General features: G+C 40.7%; 2 protein-coding genes and 1 pseudogene across 2 annotated transcripts; 1 reads left to right on the forward strand and 2 right to left on the reverse strand.

Moving 5' to 3' along the window:
• Positions 1-6,339: 6,339 nt before the first annotated feature.
• LOC145895534 (uncharacterized) lies at positions 6,340-7,942 on the forward strand. Its single transcript, XM_082984338.1, has 4 exons — positions 6,340-6,538; positions 6,652-7,018; positions 7,111-7,243; positions 7,328-7,942. Exons 1-4 carry the CDS (start codon positions 6,340-6,342, stop codon positions 7,940-7,942), a joined length of 1,314 nt encoding a protein of 437 aa, XP_082840464.1.
• A 768-nt stretch (positions 7,943-8,710) lies between these two features.
• On the reverse strand, positions 8,711-17,211 carry LOC145895535 (uncharacterized; annotated as a pseudogene).
• LOC145894562 (uncharacterized) lies at positions 11,079-15,233 on the reverse strand. Its single transcript, XM_082983185.1, has one exon. It carries the CDS (start codon positions 15,231-15,233, stop codon positions 11,079-11,081), a length of 4,155 nt encoding a protein of 1,384 aa, XP_082839311.1.
• Positions 17,212-21,022: the final 3,811 nt, after the last annotated feature.

Below are 21,022 nucleotides of genomic sequence, written 5' to 3' on the forward strand. Positions count from 1 at the left end.
CTTATTTGAAAATGGCTCAGAATATGCCATCTACCCCCGTCCAACCCTCACAGGCCAAAAGACCGCGCAGTGAAAATTTCACTGAAACTGAGAGGTGCCTATTTGTTGACATTATTGGAGAAGGTAATTTCTTCTCCATAATTGAAAACAAAAGGACTGATGGGGCTACCTTGAAGACCAAAAAGGAAAAATGGTTGCTTGTTGCTGACAAGTTCAATGCCTGCACATCATCGCAGGCAAGGGATGTGGACGCCTTGCAGAGGTTGTGGAAAAACCTCAAAGACAAGGCTCGCAAGGGGTCAACCGCCCAGCGAAGAGCCACTTTCCAAACTGGAGGCGGCAAGCCAGCTGAGCCATTGGATGCTTTGTCGAGCAGAGTCTCAGGTAGCCTATACAGATGTCGTTTGACAAATTTTTGTTATGATTTGCTAAAATTGTTTTGCTTGCATTTGTAGCCATGATAACCGGGCAGGTACACCCGCTGTGCAACCTGTTCGACAAGGACGCGGAACTTGGTTCTGGTCAAGTAGAAAGAAGTTGGTGAGGTTTTTTGTATTGAGGGCTTAAAGCTTAGATCATCAAAGTAGTTTATGACAGATAGTATCAAACAGTTGTGGCAGGGTTATTCAGAGACAGGTTAAAGAAAAAAAGGAAATGATAGACAAAATGTTTTCTATAGACACAGAGATTTTTATGCAAGAATTAATATATGGCAGAACTTGTAAGTGGTCATGCAGAGGTGGATCCTGACGTCTTCCTTGTGCAGGCTGCAGCACCCCTAAGAAATGCTGAAGGGTGTTGCAGTTCTGCAAGGTCTGCCCCTCAGCACAGCTATGCTGATCTGAGAAGGGAGATGTTAGAGAAGGAGATGGTTCGGAGAGCCGAACAACATCAGTGGCTCCGCAACCAGGAGGAGAGAGAGGTTCGGAAGGAGGAGAGAGAAAAGATCGAACATGACCTTAAAGTTTTGCTTCTTAAACACCAGCTAGGTTTATGAATTTTTGTATGTATTCTTGTATGAAGATGTAGCAGAGTTAATTTGTAGTTTTTTTGATTTATGTAGGTTTAACAAACATTACTCTGATGCATTTTCACATTAGTGCATATAACAGTTTGTTTACCTACTTGATGTTTTTGTAATTTAACCTTAGTGCAATTGTTTGTTCTTGTTGTTTTGTCACTAAGGTTAATCACTTGGCCAATTGTTCCCTCCTTAATCATTGTAAATAAAATTAACACAAAAAATTTTAAAAATTAAATATTTTAATAAAAAAAACTTTATTGAACTTTATTTTTTCTTGTTTTCATTCTTCTTTCTTTGTTACAATGAACAAGAGGGCCTGCTTGTTTAACAAAAAAAACCTTGAGAAGTGATGTATTAGGTAGGACAGCAGGACAGATCGACAAAGTCGAGTCAAAAGGCTAAATAAAGTGCATTATTTTTACAGTTTGAACCATTGCATAAATGCGCAATAAATGGATGGATTTTTGTTTCAGTCGATAACATTGTCATCATCGAGACATGCACTTTTTTTAATGTATGGGTGTCCAAAGTGGACCGCTGCGGTATTGATTTGGGCATTTAAGTTCTTTAAAAATGTAAGTTAAATAAAATGCTTCACTGTCCTTCTTAGCAGTTTGGGAAACGATAGTTATGCAGTCGTATATTTGCATTTTTGCCTACGAAGAAAAACACCGGCCTGCGGGCGTCTTCACCTGATGAAAATTCTTCATTTAAAAAAGTTTAGGCGCCCCTGGTTCAATAACAAACACTTGTTGCAGTTACAGTATTTATTTCATAAGCCATACAGAATACTTGGGTGCAAAATATTTGGAGTTAATAACTTTGAAGATGAAAGCCAAAGCTAAAATGCTGTTATACATTAGAAATAGTAAACGTGTCGAACACTAACTGCGTTCATCATCAGTACTACAATGATTGCATGCAAGAAAAGCGGCAGGGTAATAAAGGACTGAGCAGGCAGAATAATAAAACACAATAGAATTTGTACACAAAATTTGAGATTTTCCAATCGCACCCATGAGGTAATCCCTGTGCGATCATTAGGTTTTTTTGGTAAGCAGGACCTTTCGCCAGGAGCTCTATTATACCTGCTTTTACATGAAAAAAACTATTACATATTTCAAAAACTGCAAAATTTCAAAGGCATTATACAATACAAATTATGAAAAATGATGCTCAATAAAGTATTGTCTAAATCTTCTACCATTAGTTGATGATGGTGCCTCTGCAGGTGGTGTGATGTTGATTTCTTCATCACTGGCTTCAAAAGGAATAACATCTCTTCTTTGAATTGCGAAGTTATGGAGGCACACAACTGCAACTATAATTGGAAGAGAGTTTTCAAGTTTTGTCCGCAAAGGAATTCGAAGACATCGAAACCGCTGCTTCAAAACTCCAAAAGTTCTTTCGATAATTCCTCTTGTTTTTATGTGACTGCGATTATATCAAATTTCAGCTGGTGTTTGGGGATTCTGCAAGGGGGTTAGCAAATATTTACGACATGCATACCCCCCATCACCACGTAAAATGCCAGAGTGGTGGTTGTCTTCCATCTCTGCACATAACCTGCTGTTATAAAAAATCCTGGAGTCATGAGTGGAACCAGGCCATCGTGCAACAACATTAGTAATTTGCATCGATGGGTCACAGACACATTGGACATTGATGGAAAAATAACCCTTACGGTTGCGAAACACTTCTGCGTTATCACCTCCAGGGGAGACTATTGGTATGTGAGTACAGTCAATAGCTCCGATGATAGAGGGAAACCGAGATATTGAATAGAACTTTTGCTTCACAGAAGACAGTTCATTAGCACTTGGAAACTTGATTAGAGTGTGGTGTAGCGATGCAATTAAACAAGTAATTCGCTTTACAACACGACACACAGTGGTTTGATGGCATTTAACCAAATCTCCATCGCTAGTTTGAAAATGACCAGTTGCAAAAAACCGCAAGGTAATCAGCAGCTGAATCATAGATGGTATGGCTTGCTGTCGCTGTGTAATACCAGGTTGTAATTTGGTATATAGTTCACCAACAACATCTTTTGTAAAACGGTACCGGGATCTAAATTCTGCATCAGTGTAACGCTCCAAAGGGTTTTGCCAGTCATGAAGAGTCCTGTGTGGAATTGATGTCCAAGGTTTCCATTTTAGCAGATTATTTAAATGTTAGAGATCAACTTCTTTAAATAATGCCTAAATTTAATAAAATTTGAAACCAAGTTAGAAAAAATGCTCTATTTGGTAATAGTCTAATTGCTAAATCATGTTGTTGTAAAATTTACTTAAAATATAACATGTCAATGTACATCAAATCATTTTCTGCACAATTGTTGCACCCTACAAAAATTTTGCCCAATAAAATTAAAAAATTGACTATACTATCACCTTTTTCAGACAACTTACCACTGAAAAACACCCCAGCACCCTCTCTTTTGAACAAATATTCAATAATCTAACAAAAATTCTTACATTCTGCCACCTGTTGCACAAATATTAGCTATTTTTGCCGTTTTTACCGACTGTCGACTACACCCGAACTCAGGGACCTGGCAGCGCAGTTTTGCCGTCGTCAAGCAGTTGCTACGTCCAAAAGTTAAGCGGGGTTTTAAGCGCCCGACCATCCCCGCCTAACTTATGACGTTTTAAGCGGGGATTTAAGCCGGGCTTAAAGTTAAGCGGGGTTTCTGCATAGCGCTTAAAAGTTAAGCGGGGATTTAAGCCGAGCTTAAAGTTAAGCGGGGTTTCTGCATTCCACCCATAGTGTAGTAACTTGCAGTTTCGATGTTATCACTCATCTTTTATGTGAGGCAACAAAATATGATTTATGCGTTTTTTATTCGTGGAGTTGAAATTCAATGTTATTAGATTCCAAATCAGCAAATGAGTTTATGGCCATAACCTTACTTGTTTCCGACTTGCGAAGTAGAACTGCTCCATTCCTTGTCCAAATGTACTTGAAATCGTTTTTTTCTTTTTGTGTTGTAGGCAAATACTGAAAATCTTTCTGTTTTCCCTTGTGAGACTCTCATTTATGAATACCTTTTGTGAATTGGAGCTTAACTGATGACAAAACCTTTTTCTCTTTACCTGTTTTGGAGTTTCTATTTTCCGCTTTTCATTGTATTTTTTGTTTCGGTCAATTCCATGCTGACATTCCAACCATGTAGATTTTAGTATTACATATGGAACAAAGGATTCATCCCAGCGTATTAAACTTTATTTTTTACAACAGACTACTGCAATAACTCAGATTTACCGTATGAAATTTTCCTTTGTTGAATGAACTTGGTCATTGTGGAAATTTCAAATTCCTTAATTGCGTTCTGGCAATGTTCCATTGTGACAACCCACTAAAAAGATATCAAATTTCACACTGAAAACAGTTAATAAGAACTTGTTAATAAGATCTACACATGTATCTGTGCTCTCAAGTCGATCAATATATCCTTGATGATAGTACATGTTGTTTGAGATACTTATAGTGATTAGTTTTCGCCGCCAAGACAGTGAATATGCTGTTAAACACCGTGACTGTTTTAGAGAAAAATACGGCAGTATCATTCGGTTTTCGAATACTTCCTGAAGAAGCATAGTCAACTATTGTATTCGAATTGCAAAATGGCATCTGATGGAGAAATAAACTTAGAAACTACTGAAAATGTCCAGTTTGCTTGTGGTCTTAAAGGTGATCTATTTCAACAAATAGCTGATAATGCCACAGAGGGTGAAACAAGTGCAGTTCCACAGCTTAATTCCAACAATGTGCAAGTTCAAAAAGGACAGTTGTTGGAAACTTTGGTGGAAAATGCTCCAACCTCATCTGCTGCGAAGGCATCAGCACCAACACAAGGAATGGTCACTCGTTCAATGTCCAAGCTCTTGTATAAGGTTGTAATGCAACCTCAGACATCTCGGACAAGAGATGTTGTTTTCAGTAGCAGTTCTAAAAGAAGTTTAGGTCACAATCAAAATCCTCCCAAAAAAGCCATTCAAAAACATGCTCTTCTCGTTCAAGTTGTGGAAGTATTTCCTCCCAAATCAATCCAAGTGTAAGGAGAATCATTTTGCTGTCTCGTTTGGCGTCTCAGAAGAAATTGGCTGAGTTAAAACAACAACAAACCTATGCAAGACTGCAATTTGAAGAAAATCAGTTAAAATTACAGAACCAACTAGCACAAGAAGAGTTGGTGTCTGAATACCGAAGAAAACAAGAAGAAGCTTTGAGAATACAAAAGGCTAAAGTATTAGAATTTCAACAAACCAAATATCGAGAACAACTTGAAGAAAAATTTCGGCAAGAAATGTATCCACTTGAATTGCAAGCAAGCTTAAATGAAACTGTAGCCTTGGTGCAAAATGAAAAGGAATCGCATTATGCATCCAAGACAAACAACAATTTTAATCCTGAAAAACTACCTTATTCACCTGAAATGAAACCCTATTCCAATACCCATGTTACCTTCAATCCCAATACCTTGCTTTATACATCAACATTACCTGAACCAAACAAAACCCATACGGTACCTTTATCGAACCCTAATTGGTCACCTATTCCACCAATGATAAATACACCATAACCAATTCAAACCCAAGCCCCACAAATTCCCAATACTGCTTTACCACCAATTATCATCAAACCTCCAATTGATTACACCAAAGAATGTCCAATTTGTGATGGAATCCTGCAAAATTTTGTCAATTTATGGATGCATAATGTTCCTAAACCAAAGATGAAGCTATACTTTTTGTTAGAGCTGTCGTCAGAACAAGTCACCTGAAATTGGCTATCATGAGGCAAGACAGTTGTTAAAAAACAGGTTTGGTAATAAATATAAAATTGCCAAAGCTTGTTTGGCAGAAATTACTGAAGGACTTTCATTGAATCAAAATGATCATGAAGCTTTAATGAAATTTGATGCAAAACTAACTTCCTGTATATGTACTCTTAAAGCAATACATTGTCTAAGTCAAATGAACAGTATTGATGTTATTGAACAAATCATGAAACTTCTTCCACAGTCCTGGTTACCAAGTTGGTATCATGAAGTGGATTTCATTATGACAAAGAAAGACAGAGATGTCACAATTCAAGACCTGTCTGAATTTGTGAAAATAAAAACGAGGGAATGCACCAACATATTTTGTGACAACTCCAAGCAAATGAAGCATGTCCAAAGTGCATCTAAGCAAAACAAGCCAAAAGGTGTCATATTTGCAACACAAGTGCAACCCTCTCCGAAATCTTGACCTGTTTGCCTACTTTGCCAAGAAAATCATTATTTTAATCAGTACAAAAGGTTTAGAGAAATGGCTTATGAAAAGCGAAGAGAGTTTGTTGACAAAAAACAACTGTGCCTTGCCTGTTTAGAAAAAGGACATTGGGCTCAACAATGTAATCGAAAGGAACCCTGCAAGAAACCTGGTTGCAAGAAACGTCACACAACTTTGCTGCACCCAACTGAGAACGAGCAACAAAAGAATAAAGAAAATGCAGTGGAAGTTCATAGTGGCTTGGTGAATCTCAATTATGAAAAAGGAGTTTTGCTACCAATAGTTCCTGTTAAGATTCGCCTGAAGGGAAGTAACCGGACTGTAATTACCAATGCTTTTCTGGTACAGAAAGCACCAATTCTTTTGTGACTGATAGTTTGATCAAAAGGTTGCAAATCCCCAAATGCCCGGAAGTCAATATCTGCACAGTCACCATTAATCAAGGCCGTGAGAATAGAAGGGCAAAAATAATCAGTAACTTGGAGATGCTTGATTTTGAGGAATCAGATTGTATTCGTTTGAACCCTCTGTACTCAAATGAACAATTGTCTGTTTCATCTGCCGATGTACCAACCCAAGAAGATGTGGACCAATTTCCAGATTTTAAGGATGTCTGCATACCAACAGCAAATGTTGAAGTTGGTTTACTCATTGGCAATGTAAAAGTCCTGCAGCCACAAGAAATAGTACTGGCTATTATGCAATCAAAACTGTGGTGAGCTGGATTGTCAACTGCCCAAGCAAAGCAAGTTCATCGAATCATACCAAGAATTTCTTTGTCAAAACAGCTGTACATCCAATGTGCAGTATGTGCTCTGATGTGGTAGATTCCCTAACCAATTCCAAAGATGAGCTGTCGGTGGATCAAGCCCGTTTTATGAAAATGGTCGACAGTTCAATCAGGCATCTAGATGATCAGCATTATGAAATTGGATTGCCAGTGCGTAACTCTAGTTTGCAACTGCCTTTCAACAAAATTCAAGCATAACAACGTGCTGCATACTTGAAACACCGTTTCAAAAAGGACAATAATTTCTTCGAAGATTACAAGGCTTTCATGGATGACATGATTGACAAAGGTTATGCTGAAAAGGTTACCAATACAAGTGAAATCCAAGGTAAAACTTGGTATGTTCCCCACCATGGTGTTTACCATCCTGAAAAACCAGGAACAATTAGAGTCGTTTTTGACTGCTGTGCAAAATTTAAAGGAATTAGTTTGAATGATAATCTGCTTCAGGGGCCAGATATCACCAACAAGTTAATTGTTGTCTTGTTTCGTTTTCTTCGTGATCTAATTGCTGTACAAGGTGATATCCAAGCTATGTTTCAAGTTAAGGTTCCAGCTGCTGACCGTGACATGTTCAGATTTCTTTGGTGGAAAGATGGAAATCTTGACAATGAACTACAAGAATATAGAATGACTGTATACCTGTTTGGAACATTCTGTTCGCCGAGCTGTGCCAATTTTGCCTTGAAACGTACTGCAGAAGACAACGAATTAGATTTCAATGCTGTTACTGTGGATACAGTACTAAATTCTTTTTATGTTGATGATTGTCTCACTTCAACTCCCAGTGTTGAAAGTGCAAAACAGCTTGTAAAGGAGCTTATCAAAATTCTTTTCCATTCAAGTTAACAAAATGGATAAGTAATAACAGAGAAGTTTTTCAATCTATTCCTAAAGAAGAATGGCCCAAAGAAGCAACTAATCTGAACTATCAAGTGACAGACTACCAACAGAAAGGGCTTTGGGCCTATTCTTTTTTTTTATAAATTTTGCAAATTTACTCCCTTCCAAACTTTTTTGATTGAAGCCTTCCTCTGCAATGTTTGAGCCACATTAGAACAAACATACAAGGTATGTGGGCAAATGCTTGTTAATTGCCATAGATAGCTGTTGATAACTTCATCATAAAGCCAACCAACTTTAAATCTGCCGTCACATTGTTTCAAGTTATAAACTTCCTGTGGCGGCAATGAGTCGTCAAGGGATTTTAACTCCAACAAGGAAATGAAATGAGGGCCATTTTGCAAAACCTTACTGGAAGCTTTGTAACCTTTAAGTGAGCTGTAATGTGTTGTTGTACCCCTGATTTTTTGCTCCTATCATTCATTATATATTAAACAATTTCAATTGACAAATGAAGTACACTTCCCATATGCATTTGGTAAAAATTCCTTGTGCAAAATTGTTATCAAGCCAGATAATGACTTATCTGTCCTAAATCGAACATGGCATTCTTTCAGCACACGGTTTTGTCTCTCAACACCATTATTGGTGCGAATCAAAACCTTCAACTTGTCTGCCCTATAGAGCCACAACCATCGCTATAGAAAGGGTGCATTAATTTTAATGAAATCAAGATATCCTTTAAAAAAGAATTCATGTTTCTTTTTCCTTGAGTCAAATGTTTGTAAAATATTTTTGTAGTTTTGAATTGTTTTTCCAAACCAAGCTTGATTGAAAGAGATGAAGTGCCCTGTTGTAACTATTTTCACATTCGGCACTAGCAACCCCTCTCATAAGACTAAGAACTTCATCCTTGTCTGAGCCAACTTGGTTTTCAGATTTTTTTACCCATCGTTCCCATGCTTGTTCCCGGTGAAAATAAGGACATGGGTATCTCTGGAATAATAAGCATTATATCATTTAATCTTAAAGTGTCTAATGTAATTGTAACACGACCAGCTAGCCTTGTCACAGGGGTTTGACCGCACCGTCAGGAAAGAACAGTATTCTTTTATTCTGCGGCACAGTTAACAAACTGTGACACGTTCACTAAACAAACAAACACATATTAGCGAACAGTCACATGCAACATGACAGACAACATTTAACTCACCAATACAAGATGCACAAGGACCGACTTCAAACATTAAGACTGCTGGCACTAGCCTTGCATCATACAGTTGGTAGGGGCATTATGACGTTTCTATTGTTGTGAAATTTTCTCACATGGAAAGCTACGCGCACAGAAATCTTACACTCCCCCCCAAAATTGATAAGTCGCAGCGACGTTCAACTTTTACAACACAATTTCGACGCGCGTTTGTATCAATCGTTTATCAGTGTTTCTCAGCGACCATTGTCGCCGGGTCATCGTGTGGCAGGTGATCGTCTCCTCTCCCATCAACTGGTACGACCACACACAGTTTGTGAATGGGTCTTCGCACAATCGTTCCTCTCGATCGAATTCGAACACTGCGGACCACACCAAAGTCATCAGGATTGGTTGATTCAACGCGACCGATCGACCAAGAACGTCTGGGGGCAGCATCATCAACCAGAAGGACAACATCACCGACCTGGACATTTCTCTTCTCATGATGCCACTTCTGGCGAGCGATGATTGTACGCAAGTATTCCCGAGACCATCGTCTCCAAAATTGATCTGCAATATATTGGACCTTGCGCCGACCCCGGCGCGCGTAGCAGTCACGATCACTTGTGACGGTTGGAGGCATCCCTCCGGACGGATTTATCCTTAGCAAGTGATTAGGTGTCAATGGTGACTCACCAACGTCATCAAGTGTGACCGGAGTCAGGGGTCGCGAGTTGATAATTGATTCCGCTTCAAGCAGAAACGTTTGCAGATCATCGTTGAGGACTCGTTCGTTCGTCAGCAAGAAGAGGACGCGTCGAACAGACCGAATCATCCTTTCCCAGGCACCTCCCATGTGACTTGCACCAGGTGGGTTAAAGTGCCACTGAACTTCTTTCTTTTTGAAGAACTCCTCTATTTGGTTCTGGTTCCATTCACGTACGGCGTCACGAAGAACACGCGCAGCACCCACAAAATTCGTGCCGTTATCGGAATAAATTTGCAGCACTTCGCCGCGACGAGCAATAAATCTGCGAAATGCATTTATAAAGGCATCGGTGCTTAGGTCATGTGCCACCTCGAGATGAATTGCTCTTGTAGTTAGGCATGTAAAGAGACAACCCCATCTCTTAACTTCGCAGCGCCTTTGCTTGACGACTAGAGGTCCGAAATAATCGACTCCTGTAAATGCAAATTCATTCATTTGCAGGCGAGCTGGCGGTAAATTGGACATAATTTGCCCTTCAGGCTTTGCGTTGCGACGCCGGCATACCAAACATGCGCGGAGAACACGTCGCACCGCCACTGCACCTTTAACGATCCAATAGCGTTGGTTCATCTGGGACAGAATGTGGTTCACGCCAGAATGTCCACACTCTGCATGAAAATGGGAAGGCAAAATGGCAGGATGTCGGGCCTCAAAAAGGAATAGGCGCCTTTTCCAAACGACCGCCAACCCTAAGCATTCCATCAATCATCACAGGATCCATACGAAAAACTGCCGATGACTTGCTTGGTTTCTTCAAGTTTCCATCTGGGGTAATTGCTATCATCCATTGAGAGAAATGACCTCGTTGCACATATTTCACCAACTCGGCTTCAGCCGTCTGCAGCTCATCAACTCTCAGGGCCGGGGAGCCAAATCTCGCGGTTCTCGCACTCCGCAGAACTGCCTTCAAACGCAAAAACCATCTGTGGGAGGACATTTCTCTACCACAGTAAACAAACCACGAGGTTTCTTATCAAATACATTAACCTCAACCGGATCTGTAGCAGCGTCACCAAACATATTTGGCCAGCAGTCGGGCGTCCTCTTGAGAAACGATGGTCCGTCAAACCACAATTCACTCCTCACCAGGGCATCGGCTGAGACTCCCCTCGAAGCCAAATCAGCAGGGTTTTCCGTCGTCGGAACATGTTTCCACTTCTTCACGCAGGTATTCTTCTCGATCATTGCCAAACGACGAGAGACAAACAACGGAAATCTTCGTTTTTAATGCTTTGCAGCACCACAGACGAATCCGTCCAAAATATAGAGGGACGCAGGTCCAAACACATTTCCTTTCTGACAATCAGTTCCACGTCCACAGCCAGAACAGCAGCCATCAATTCCAACCGTGGAATAGAATTTTCACCCTGGGGTCTCAGGCGACATTTACTCATAACCAAGGTACAGGTCACTTCGCTTTCTTTATTCGTCGATCGGAGGTAGCACACAGCTCCGTAGGCTTCTTTGGATGCGTCAGCAAACACATGAAGTTGACTTCTTATCACATTGGCGCTGACACCAAAACCAAATGATCGTGGAATACGCCTTTCTTGCAGGCTGTGTAAGCAGACTAACCACTTCTCCCATTTTCGTAAGTCCTTAGCAGGCATCTCTTCGTCCCATTCAATTTCTTGCTTACACAAGCTTCTATAAATAAGCCGGGCTCGCAACACGACGGGGGTAACAAAACCCAATGGGTCGAATAGAGAATTCATAGTTGACCAGAGGCCTCGGCGAGTGCGCGGCTTCATCGGCAACGAAACAGCAAACAGAAATGCGTCAGCATGAACATTCCACTGTATACCAAGCACACGCTCTTGTAATTCAGCGTCCATCGGGCGCACCTGCAAAGCCATTGAAAATTCATTTTCCGGTAAGCATTCAAGAATCTCCTTGCAGTTTGACAACCACTTGGTCAAGCGAAATCCACCCTTCTCAAGCAAGGAGCGCAGACCATCGACAAGCTGCAATCCAGTTTCAACGTCTGCTACCGATGTGAGGCAGTCATCGACGTAGAAATTACGTTCAACCGTAGAGGCAACAATGGGTTCAAATTCACTCCCAAAATCACTAGCGGTTTGACGTAAACAATAGGTTGCGCAGCTTGGAGACGAAGTTGCCCCGAAGAGATGTATATTCATTCTGTGGGGCACAGGTTCACCTGACAGGTTCCCACCAGGCCACCAAAGGAAACGCAAACTGTCACGATCACGATGGGCAACTCTCACTTGGTAAAACATGGCCTCAATGTCAGCTACCAAGGCAATTGGCGACTTGCGGAAACGCAACAAGACGCCAAGTAGACTGTTGACAAGATCAGGACCTTGCATCAACGTTTGGTTCAAAGACAGTCCACGGTATTGAGCTGCGCAATCGTACACAACACGCAACTTACCAGGTTTGTGAGGGTTCACAACACCATGATGAGGTATGTACCACGTCCGATGTTTGGTAATCAGTTCCTCCTCCGGTACTTCTTCGGCAAATCCTTTGTCGATTGTTGCTTGCATTTGCTCAGCGTACTTCTGATGCATTTTCTCGTCGTTGCTCAATCGACGTTTCAACGATTCCAATCTTTTGTTGGCCATCTTCAGATTGTTAGGCAAAACTTGGTGATCATGTCTCCACGGCAGTGGCAATTCATAATGTCCATCAATGTATTGAACGGAGTCCATCAATTGGTACGTCCTCCGATCTTCCCTGGAGAAAGGACTTCCAAACAATTCGTCTTCTTCTTTGGGGATCAGGTCACTCTCGTCGCTTAGAAACATGGTATGGGCGGTGTCCATGACGCAAGTAAAGTTGGCATCTGCAGCAGATTTGCGGACAGCCTCGAGCGATCGACCTAGCAAAGACCATCCAAGAGGCGTCTTCACAGCATCTGGGCATTCGTCGTTTCCAGGACGACTGCACTGTACACGATGTACTACAGGTACATTAGCACCAATCAACAATGTGACAGTTCCACCAGCAATGGAAGACAGTTGTATACTCCTTATTGATGGGTGCATCTTCCGAGTTTTCCAGGTGGGAGACTTGTTCGGTTTCACAGGTATTTGTTCAACAACCACTACTTCTGGCAAGTTTATTTGCTCACCTCCATCAAGTGGTTCGACTGACACGGAAATTGCGATTGTGTCCAGTTTTTGCGGTGTCGTCATTGTGTTCAACAAAATTTGTTTGGGTCGTCCAGACGCACCTAATTTGTCTACCAACTTACGATCACAAAACGTTGTGGTTGAACCCTGATCCAGAAAAGCGTACGCGGCAATGGAAGTGGTCCCATGGCGAACAACGACAGGTACAACATTCAGGTACACACTAGACGCGTTGACACTTGCACTGTACTCGCGACTTCGGATCGTAGCACAAGCAGGATTGTCATTCTTTACCCCTTCGGATACAGTAGGAGGGGCTGGGTAATGCAGCAATTTGTGGTGCGATTTACCATCGCATCCGTTGACTAAACAACTTTGACTGGAATCACAGTCTCTAGCACGGTGGCCACCCTTTAAACACTTAAAACACAAACCCATTGAACGCACGAAACTGCGTCGATCATTCCACGACATTTTCCTAAACTGGACACATGCGTCAAGAGAATGGCTCCCGTTGCACAACAAACACTTCATTGGCACGTGTGTTTTGTCCTTAATTTTCGGCGCAGAAGTCGCCACAGTGCTGTGCGCAATTGCCTTCGGCCGGCGGCTTCCTTTGTTGTCTTCCTTTGATGAATACAGCGCCTTACCAAAAATCGAGTTTGCAACCTTGCTTTTTAGTGCTACAAACTCTGTAAGAGTCGCAAAGGTAGCTCGTTTTTCAGTGTCATGCTCAATCTGTGCGGACATCGAAACCCAGTCCTTTAGCATGCTAAACGGGAGTTTCCTGATAACAGCCAACATGACATCCATGGAATCAACACTAGAAGCATGTCTTATCTCACCATGTAGTGCCGTACAGCATTTGTCCAACAGCACAGATAATTTCATAAGACCATCGGGGTCGTTGTCCTTGACAACAGGAGCTGACATCAGCTGTTCTTCGCATCTTTGTGCGATAATGTGAGGTTGGCCATATTCGTTATACAAGGTTTGCCAGGCCAGCCTGTACCCTTCGGCTGGATCTTTCGCGTTAAAGCGTTCAATTTTTTTCCGAATATGGGGCTTACAGTGCTGTACCAAATACAACAGCCGCATCTCATCATTGTGGGCCTTCTTAGCAATGTAGGTATCAAACTGTCGTACGAATAGCCAGTAATTTAGTGAATCACCATCAAATTTGGTTACTTCAGGACTCGGCAAGTTCACATGGTATGCGTCCTGATACGTCTTTGGTAGTGGCGAGATATTTTGGGGACTAGGGCAACATCTATTTGCGTCTGCACGAGGGATTTCACCAAACGTACCAGTCCTATGCTTCTCGATGCGTGGTGCGGGCACGTTCACGGGCGCTTCCATGTGTTGCGCATTTGACCTAATTTGTGGACACGAGCCCCGTACAGCATTTGACGGCAACTGTGAGCTCGTATGTTGAAAAACATTTGACAGTAATCGTGGGCGAGGGATAGAAATTGAACTACCTTTTGTAACAGACGCCAGGCTTGAATTACCGATAGACTCTTCCTCCCATGCCTCCACTTCAGCTTCAGCGAGTTGCAAATCGTGGCGCATTTGCGCAGCGTGCTTCTCCGCTTCTTCACTGATGCGCCGGGCTTCATTCTCCGCCTCACGTCGAATTCGTTCCGCCTCTAGCTCGGCCGTACGACGTGCACGATCTGCTTCCAGCTCGGCCGTACGACGTGCACGATCTGCTTCCAGCTCGGCCGTATGACGTGCACGATCTGCTTCCAGCTCTGCCGCACGACGTAGTCTATCTGCTTCTTCTGAGGCCCTTCGTACATTTTCGGCTTCTTGAGCACTTGCGAATTTCGCAAGCTTTAGTTTCACCTTACTGCGTCGAATTTCACTTCGTATAGAACTCGAGGTTGAATTTCTACTCGAGTGAACAGACAACGCGTCGGCTGGTGACAATGGTAGGGGAACGGATCTAGGCTGCGGGTCATGCAGCTTCGATATCCACGTTGCGACCCTTTTATCGAATTCTTGTTTGTCTCGGCAATAATCTCGCTCACGCGAGATTATCTCAGGTAGTTTATCACTATCCGACATATTTGAGTGAAGTTCAATTAGCTTATCAAAGTTTGCATTTACTTGGGGCAGGAACTCACGTAGCGCTGAAAGATTTTGCGGCTTTTTCATAAGACTCTCTGCGCAAGCGTAGTTATCTTGTAGAGCCTTTAAAGCCTCTACTATTTCGTTTTCTTGACCTTCCGTCATACGGTTTACTTGTGATGCAATTTCACGGCAATGTCCGTGGTGACCAAATCAATCGTCGATCCTTTGCTTGTTGACGATTCCTAGTTTGTTAACGATGTAACACGACCAGCTAGCCTTGTCACATGGGTTTGACCGCACCGTCAGGAAAGAACAGTATTCTTTTATTCTGCGGCACAGTTAACAAACTGTCACACGTTCACTAAACAAACAAACACATATTAGCGAACAGTCACATGCAACATGACAGACAACATTTAACTCACCAATACAAGATGCACAAGGACCGACTTCGAATAGCATTCGGTTGCACCAGGTAAATTTACGTTAGGCAGTCACTAATTAAGTTATCAACTTAAGTCAATTCACTGCAATTCAAATAGATATTTAACCACCAAAACAGTTTAATGCACGCGGACAAGTTCAACACGTGGCAAACATTAAGACTGCTGGCACTAGCCTTGCATCATACAGTTGGTAGGGGCATTATGACGTTTCTATTGTTGTGAAATTTTCTCACATGGAAAGTTACGCGCACAGAAATCTTACAGTAATGCTTTTACCTGAAAAAACACTTTCAATGGCATGAATCTCTGCGTCACATTTATCGACCATAAAAAATGATGGGTTCCATTCAGGAGTCCATTCTTTTAATATGGCCAGTGCCTCCTCAATGTCTAATTGTCGTTCATTCTGTGTTATAAAGCTAGCCACAACTTGATAGCCAACATTTGTTTTCACACAGAGAAAAAATAGCTGGAGTGCATATTTGGATGTCTTGTAGGTAGCATCCATTAGACAAATGTCTTAGCCATAGCGTAGTAGCAATCTACGCTGCCACGCAAATTGACGAATGAACAGCATGGTTTGTTCTGATTGAATGACAGGTGCTGTTTCTCCACCAACTACACTGGTTTCAGTGCCAGCAACATACGGCCGAAAGAATATTTTATCCTCAGCATTTCCAGTCTTCACCCATTCATCTACCAAGCACTGAACATTGGCTTGTTCAATTTTTGCAAGTCTGTGTTTAGAAAATGCACGGTGATAATGACTTTGAATGTCCTTTTTAGTGGGGAAAAATCTTCTATTCGAAGTAGGCAATGGTTTTTCATGCTTTAATAGTTCATAGGAGACATAGTGTCTCAGACCTCTTTAAATTTCGTTAATGCTGCTTACACCTTCTGTAACCAGTTCATCTATTTTGGCAATTAACCTGCGATCAACAGGTTGAAGGAATCCAGCCGCCTTAAAAGAAAACATGCAAAAATGATTACAAACGTTTGAGTTTACAGTAAAATTGATTGACTTTCACAACATGGCCGACATGATCCTCGTTTTTTGGGGAAACAAATACTGCAAGCTTGTTCCTTTAGTATGTTCCCATCACTATTTTGTAGCAAATCTCTATTAATGGCACTTACTGTGTCCATTTTGCTTGACACTTTGACAGTACCTAAATTAAATTGCTTTATATACCAATATTATATATTTACAAATAATGAAAGAATTACCTTAAACTGTGGCAACTTCGCAATTTTTCGAATAAAAATTGATGCACCACAGTTCTTTTTTTTGTCCCTTGAATGCACAAGCGCCTTTTGCAAGGGTTCGGGTGATCTTGCAACTTTAAAAGTTGAAACCATTCAAAAATGTCACATTGTTTTGTCTTCATACTAATGTTCTACCTGCTTAGGAATGGAGGCTTGACGCCTTTGATTTTTCAACTTGTTGCGATCTTTTGCATGTTGACATTCCAATATTTTGCTTTGTTAAATTATGTAGGGGGTAAATGAGCTGTCCCAAGGTATGTGACTTTTTGAAATGTCTTATATTTTAAATTAAAGGACACAACAAATAGAACACTCTCAAAAGCAATAACGTAAAATTCATATATACCAAAAGATTTGTTTGACAGTGAAATGAATTTTGTTAATGTTGAAACTTCAAATTTCTCAACTAAGGCGTTCGCTTGATCCATTGAACAGGCCCACTGCAAGTCTTTGTTTGTGTGGTTTGCATGGCATTCTGTTTAAAGTTTATTTATATCAGTATATACATAAAAGTTTTTTTAAAGAACAAACAGCTTCACAAACCATTTCATTGAATTGATTTTCTGGATTGAATTCAGTCTTTACAAACTTAACTAAATATCTTGTTTCTGCAATAAAAGGAATCACATAAAAAAAATGATAACACCAAAGATTGAAAGCGACCAAAGCAAGATTGATCAGCAATTGTTAAAAAATGGTCCCGATTCTCTCTGTGTGCTGGATCTAAAAACAGTTGAACCTTTTTTGCCAGACTGTGAAAAGGTTATCCTAAAATCCAAAGACCAAGGATTCATCCCTGGGTGGTTAACTGATGAAGTAATCAACAGTTACTTGTGGAGGTTAACCACTGCCCACAGTCATATACTATATGTTTGTTCCATGGTGGTGCGAACATTATTGCAGAAAGGCTCTATTAAAAGACTGTGGAATGGCATTTCTGTTGACAAAAAGCAAATAATTTTTTTGCCATGGATAACCCCTAATAGGCACTGGATTCTTCTTGCAGTCAACATAGAGTTTTGAAAATTGCCGGAGGTGCGGCCCCTATGACAACCCTAGAACGGCTGATGAGTTTCAGCTGGCTGCTTCACTTGCAATTCATAATATTAGAATAACGTTTACGTGTCCGTCGCTTAAAGCGTTGCAACAGCACCGGCTAAAAATGCTTGCAAAACCAAGACTTGTTTATTTTAAAGTAAATTTGTGCAAAACTGACAATTAATCGCTGTCTTAACACAACAGTAAAGGAAAGAACCACGAAAACTAGCGGAAGACAGCAACAAAACAGCTGGAAATGCATTGGAATAATACGAGACGATTATTTGCAAAACATGTTTTTTTTTAACCGATGTTTTGGCAACAAACTCGGTATCAGTTTCTCCCTGTCCAAGCAACAAACTTCTTGTTTATGTGCGTTTATGACGCACACGTGGATAAGCCTCACCCGGCCGAGTGTACTGAAGGAACGTTCAGCTTCACATGACGTGCACGTCAAAGTCAAGAACAATCTAATCAAAATTGCGATATTTGGCAGCATTATCTGAAGGGTTTCACTTTCCTTGAAAAGATTGAATATTTTTCTGGTGTCGCCTCTTCATGCTTTCAAATTAATGAGTTCCTGAAAATACAGTCGAGCATCAATTTCTGAGAATTTGTTGTTTTTAATGGCTGTTACGTCACAAATACCGTTGTTCCCGTAGAACACTAGCTGAATTTTGTCCTGGTTAGTTGTTTCCCGCTGTATGAAACTAATATTATGTACTATTTAAATAAGGACAATTTAAGTGCAAGTTGTAATCTACTAACGTTGTTTCCTGCTGTGTGATTGATTGGGAAGAAGCCGATATTTTTTGTGACTGGTTCAACAATAGTTCGGTGAGGAGAATTGTACATTTAATTTCAATGTATTTGGTCGCTAATTCAACGCCTGTTGCGTAGAAAGTCGGAATAAAGTTGAACCGTTTCTTTTGAAGGAGTGGTTTGTGCGTTGAGAAGCATTGCGGAAATCCCGTCTGGGCTCAAGACAGTCACGCCCGTCTGACTGCCGCAGCGCAACACTACGCAAAACGACCAGCTGTTGTATTTCAAGCGAACTGCCTCTTGTTGCGCTGATTCTAAAAAAGTTTTGCTGTATGTATACCGGGTTTGGCAATGATTGTGGCAATGGTAGTTAGTATCACGACTTTGAATCTGAACATGTACCGGACTAGAAAAGTGAAACGTGTTGTTTCAACACGGCAATTCTGTAGCCGTATACACACTGTACATGTGTTGCATAACAGCCGTGTTGTTTTGCCGTAAAAATCTGCGATCCACACGCGTGTAATGTGACGTGTACGGCTACAAGTCCATTACACGGGAAAGGCTGGTTGTTCTAAACCACACAGTTATATGCACCAAAAATGTATTAAAAATACAGTAGGCATCTAAAAAGAACAGTGAAAGGAACATACAAGCAGATTTAATACTCAAGTATAGCTGGCAGTTTGAGGTGAGAAATAGGTAAAATCAGAGAGATTTTGCTTTTGAAGTTTAACATGAAATTTGAGTTGATAAATTATTACCAATTTAAAAATCATATCCATTGTCTACCTTACTACAGTGTTTTTGGATTTTTTATGCTTAATGTTATGCAAACTGTATGCACCATGTTTTCTTAAAACCAAATCTTCTGCAAATAGTGATGTTTCTTTGTAGCAGTAATGCACAGCCAGCCACAGAACGAAGCAATCAAAAACATTTGGCTGCTTCAGTTCGCAAATGTTGCGACTGTCAACCCACAAAAAAGCTTGAATATAAATCCGCCTTCGTCTACATTGGCGACAATTAGAGGTTGTATAAAATGGACACCATCCAAGATATTTTAATAAAGGTACTTGATTACCCAAGCTGAATGTACATTTTAAAGTTCGTACAAAACCCAACGGTTTTCACAGGCGTGGTGGAATTTGGTGCATGTTTTGATCTATTTATATTGTAATGTGCAACAAAATATATTATTCAAAGATTCAGTATGTTAATGCTCTGCAATCCTAAAAATTGTATTAACATTCAACCTTCAAATTGGGCATTTTAACAAAGTTTCTGCTTTATATGCATACAAATCTTAAAAAGTATTGTTTGATTAATGATGAGCAAATGAATGTTACACCCACCTTGGCCAGAATAAAAATACTGTCAGCATTTTTGGTGAAAATCTGTTTCTCCAAAAATCTCCATAGTTTGAATAATTCACCATCTGTTGGCTCTATTAATCTTAATCAACCTGTAATAGACAAATTATTACAAAAATCAATTCCATTATATATATTAAATAAACAGGATTTTAACACTTTCTATACAATACGTATCAAAATTATCCACTTCTGTTAACAAAAGCAATCCAGCAAGTAAGACTATCTACAACAATAAATTGACAAATAAATGACGTTAAACTGGACAAAACACAGGATTTGAATGTACATGACTTAACATGAGATGCCATGCTTTACATACACACCTTCAAACACAACTCCTGTGTCCTCGTTTTCTGAACCCTCAGAGTAAATACGCTCACCTTCCTTTGAAACGCCTCGATAAAGTTTCCCGCCGAAGTAATTTCAGGTGTGGCCCATGCAAAACCTAGTCTACACAGTAGACACATATTAAAATATTGAATTATTTTTTGTCTAATAATGGGTTCCCGTGATTCGGATTGCGCGTTTTTCGTGATGCGGCGACGCGATGACTGTTTGCCGATATCGCAACGCTATATTCCCTTGAGAGTGCATGTACATTGCCTCTTGCCTGGTGCGTCGAGAACGATGACAATTTATAAATGCTCTATTTGTCTGTTTGATACATTGCTGTCAGAAAAATACTATCAACATGCAGGGTTGCCAAATTACTCAAATTTGGCTTTTTTATTTTTTGTCTGGCGCCCAAAATTTGGTTTGGCTTATTTGACTCCTTTCTGGCGTTTTTCCTGCTGGCTTTGCGTCCGGAAGTTGCCCGGGTTCGTTCGCGACGAAGCGGTTTTGCTTCTTTCCCTGTTTCCGCCATTTTCGGAAAAAACGTCACGCTTCACAGCCCAAGCTTGTTCAGAAGCCGTTTGCCAATCAGCTGATCGAAAAATTTGGCGGCACAATCAAGACAAGCAAGGACATTCAATTCGCTATCGCGTCCATTTTTGTTTCAAAGCAAAGGACTGAATAGATTATAATAAAACCAAAATGTATTTGAAAAAGCGCAATTTCGTTT

Source organism: Ascidia mentula, chromosome 3 (genome assembly GCF_947561715.1).
Source record: "Ascidia mentula chromosome 3, kaAscMent1.1, whole genome shotgun sequence".
Lineage (NCBI taxonomy): Eukaryota > Metazoa > Chordata > Ascidiacea > Phlebobranchia > Ascidiidae > Ascidia > Ascidia mentula.

Coding starts and splice junctions, on each gene's coding strand:
- LOC145895534 (XM_082984338.1), top strand. CDS start 6,340: ATGGCTTATGAAAAGCGAAGAGAGTTTGTTGACAAAAAACAACTGTGC. Junction 6,539..6,651: donor AAATGCAGTGGAAGTTCATA/GTGGCTTGGTGA, acceptor TTTCTGGTACAG/AAAGCACCAATTCTTTTGTG. Junction 7,244..7,327: donor ATTATGAAATTGGATTGCCA/GTGCGTAACTCT, acceptor CGTTTCAAAAAG/GACAATAATTTCTTCGAAGA.
- LOC145894562 (XM_082983185.1), bottom strand. CDS start 15,233: ATGACGGAAGGTCAAGAAAACGAAATAGTAGAGGCTTTAAAGGCTCTA.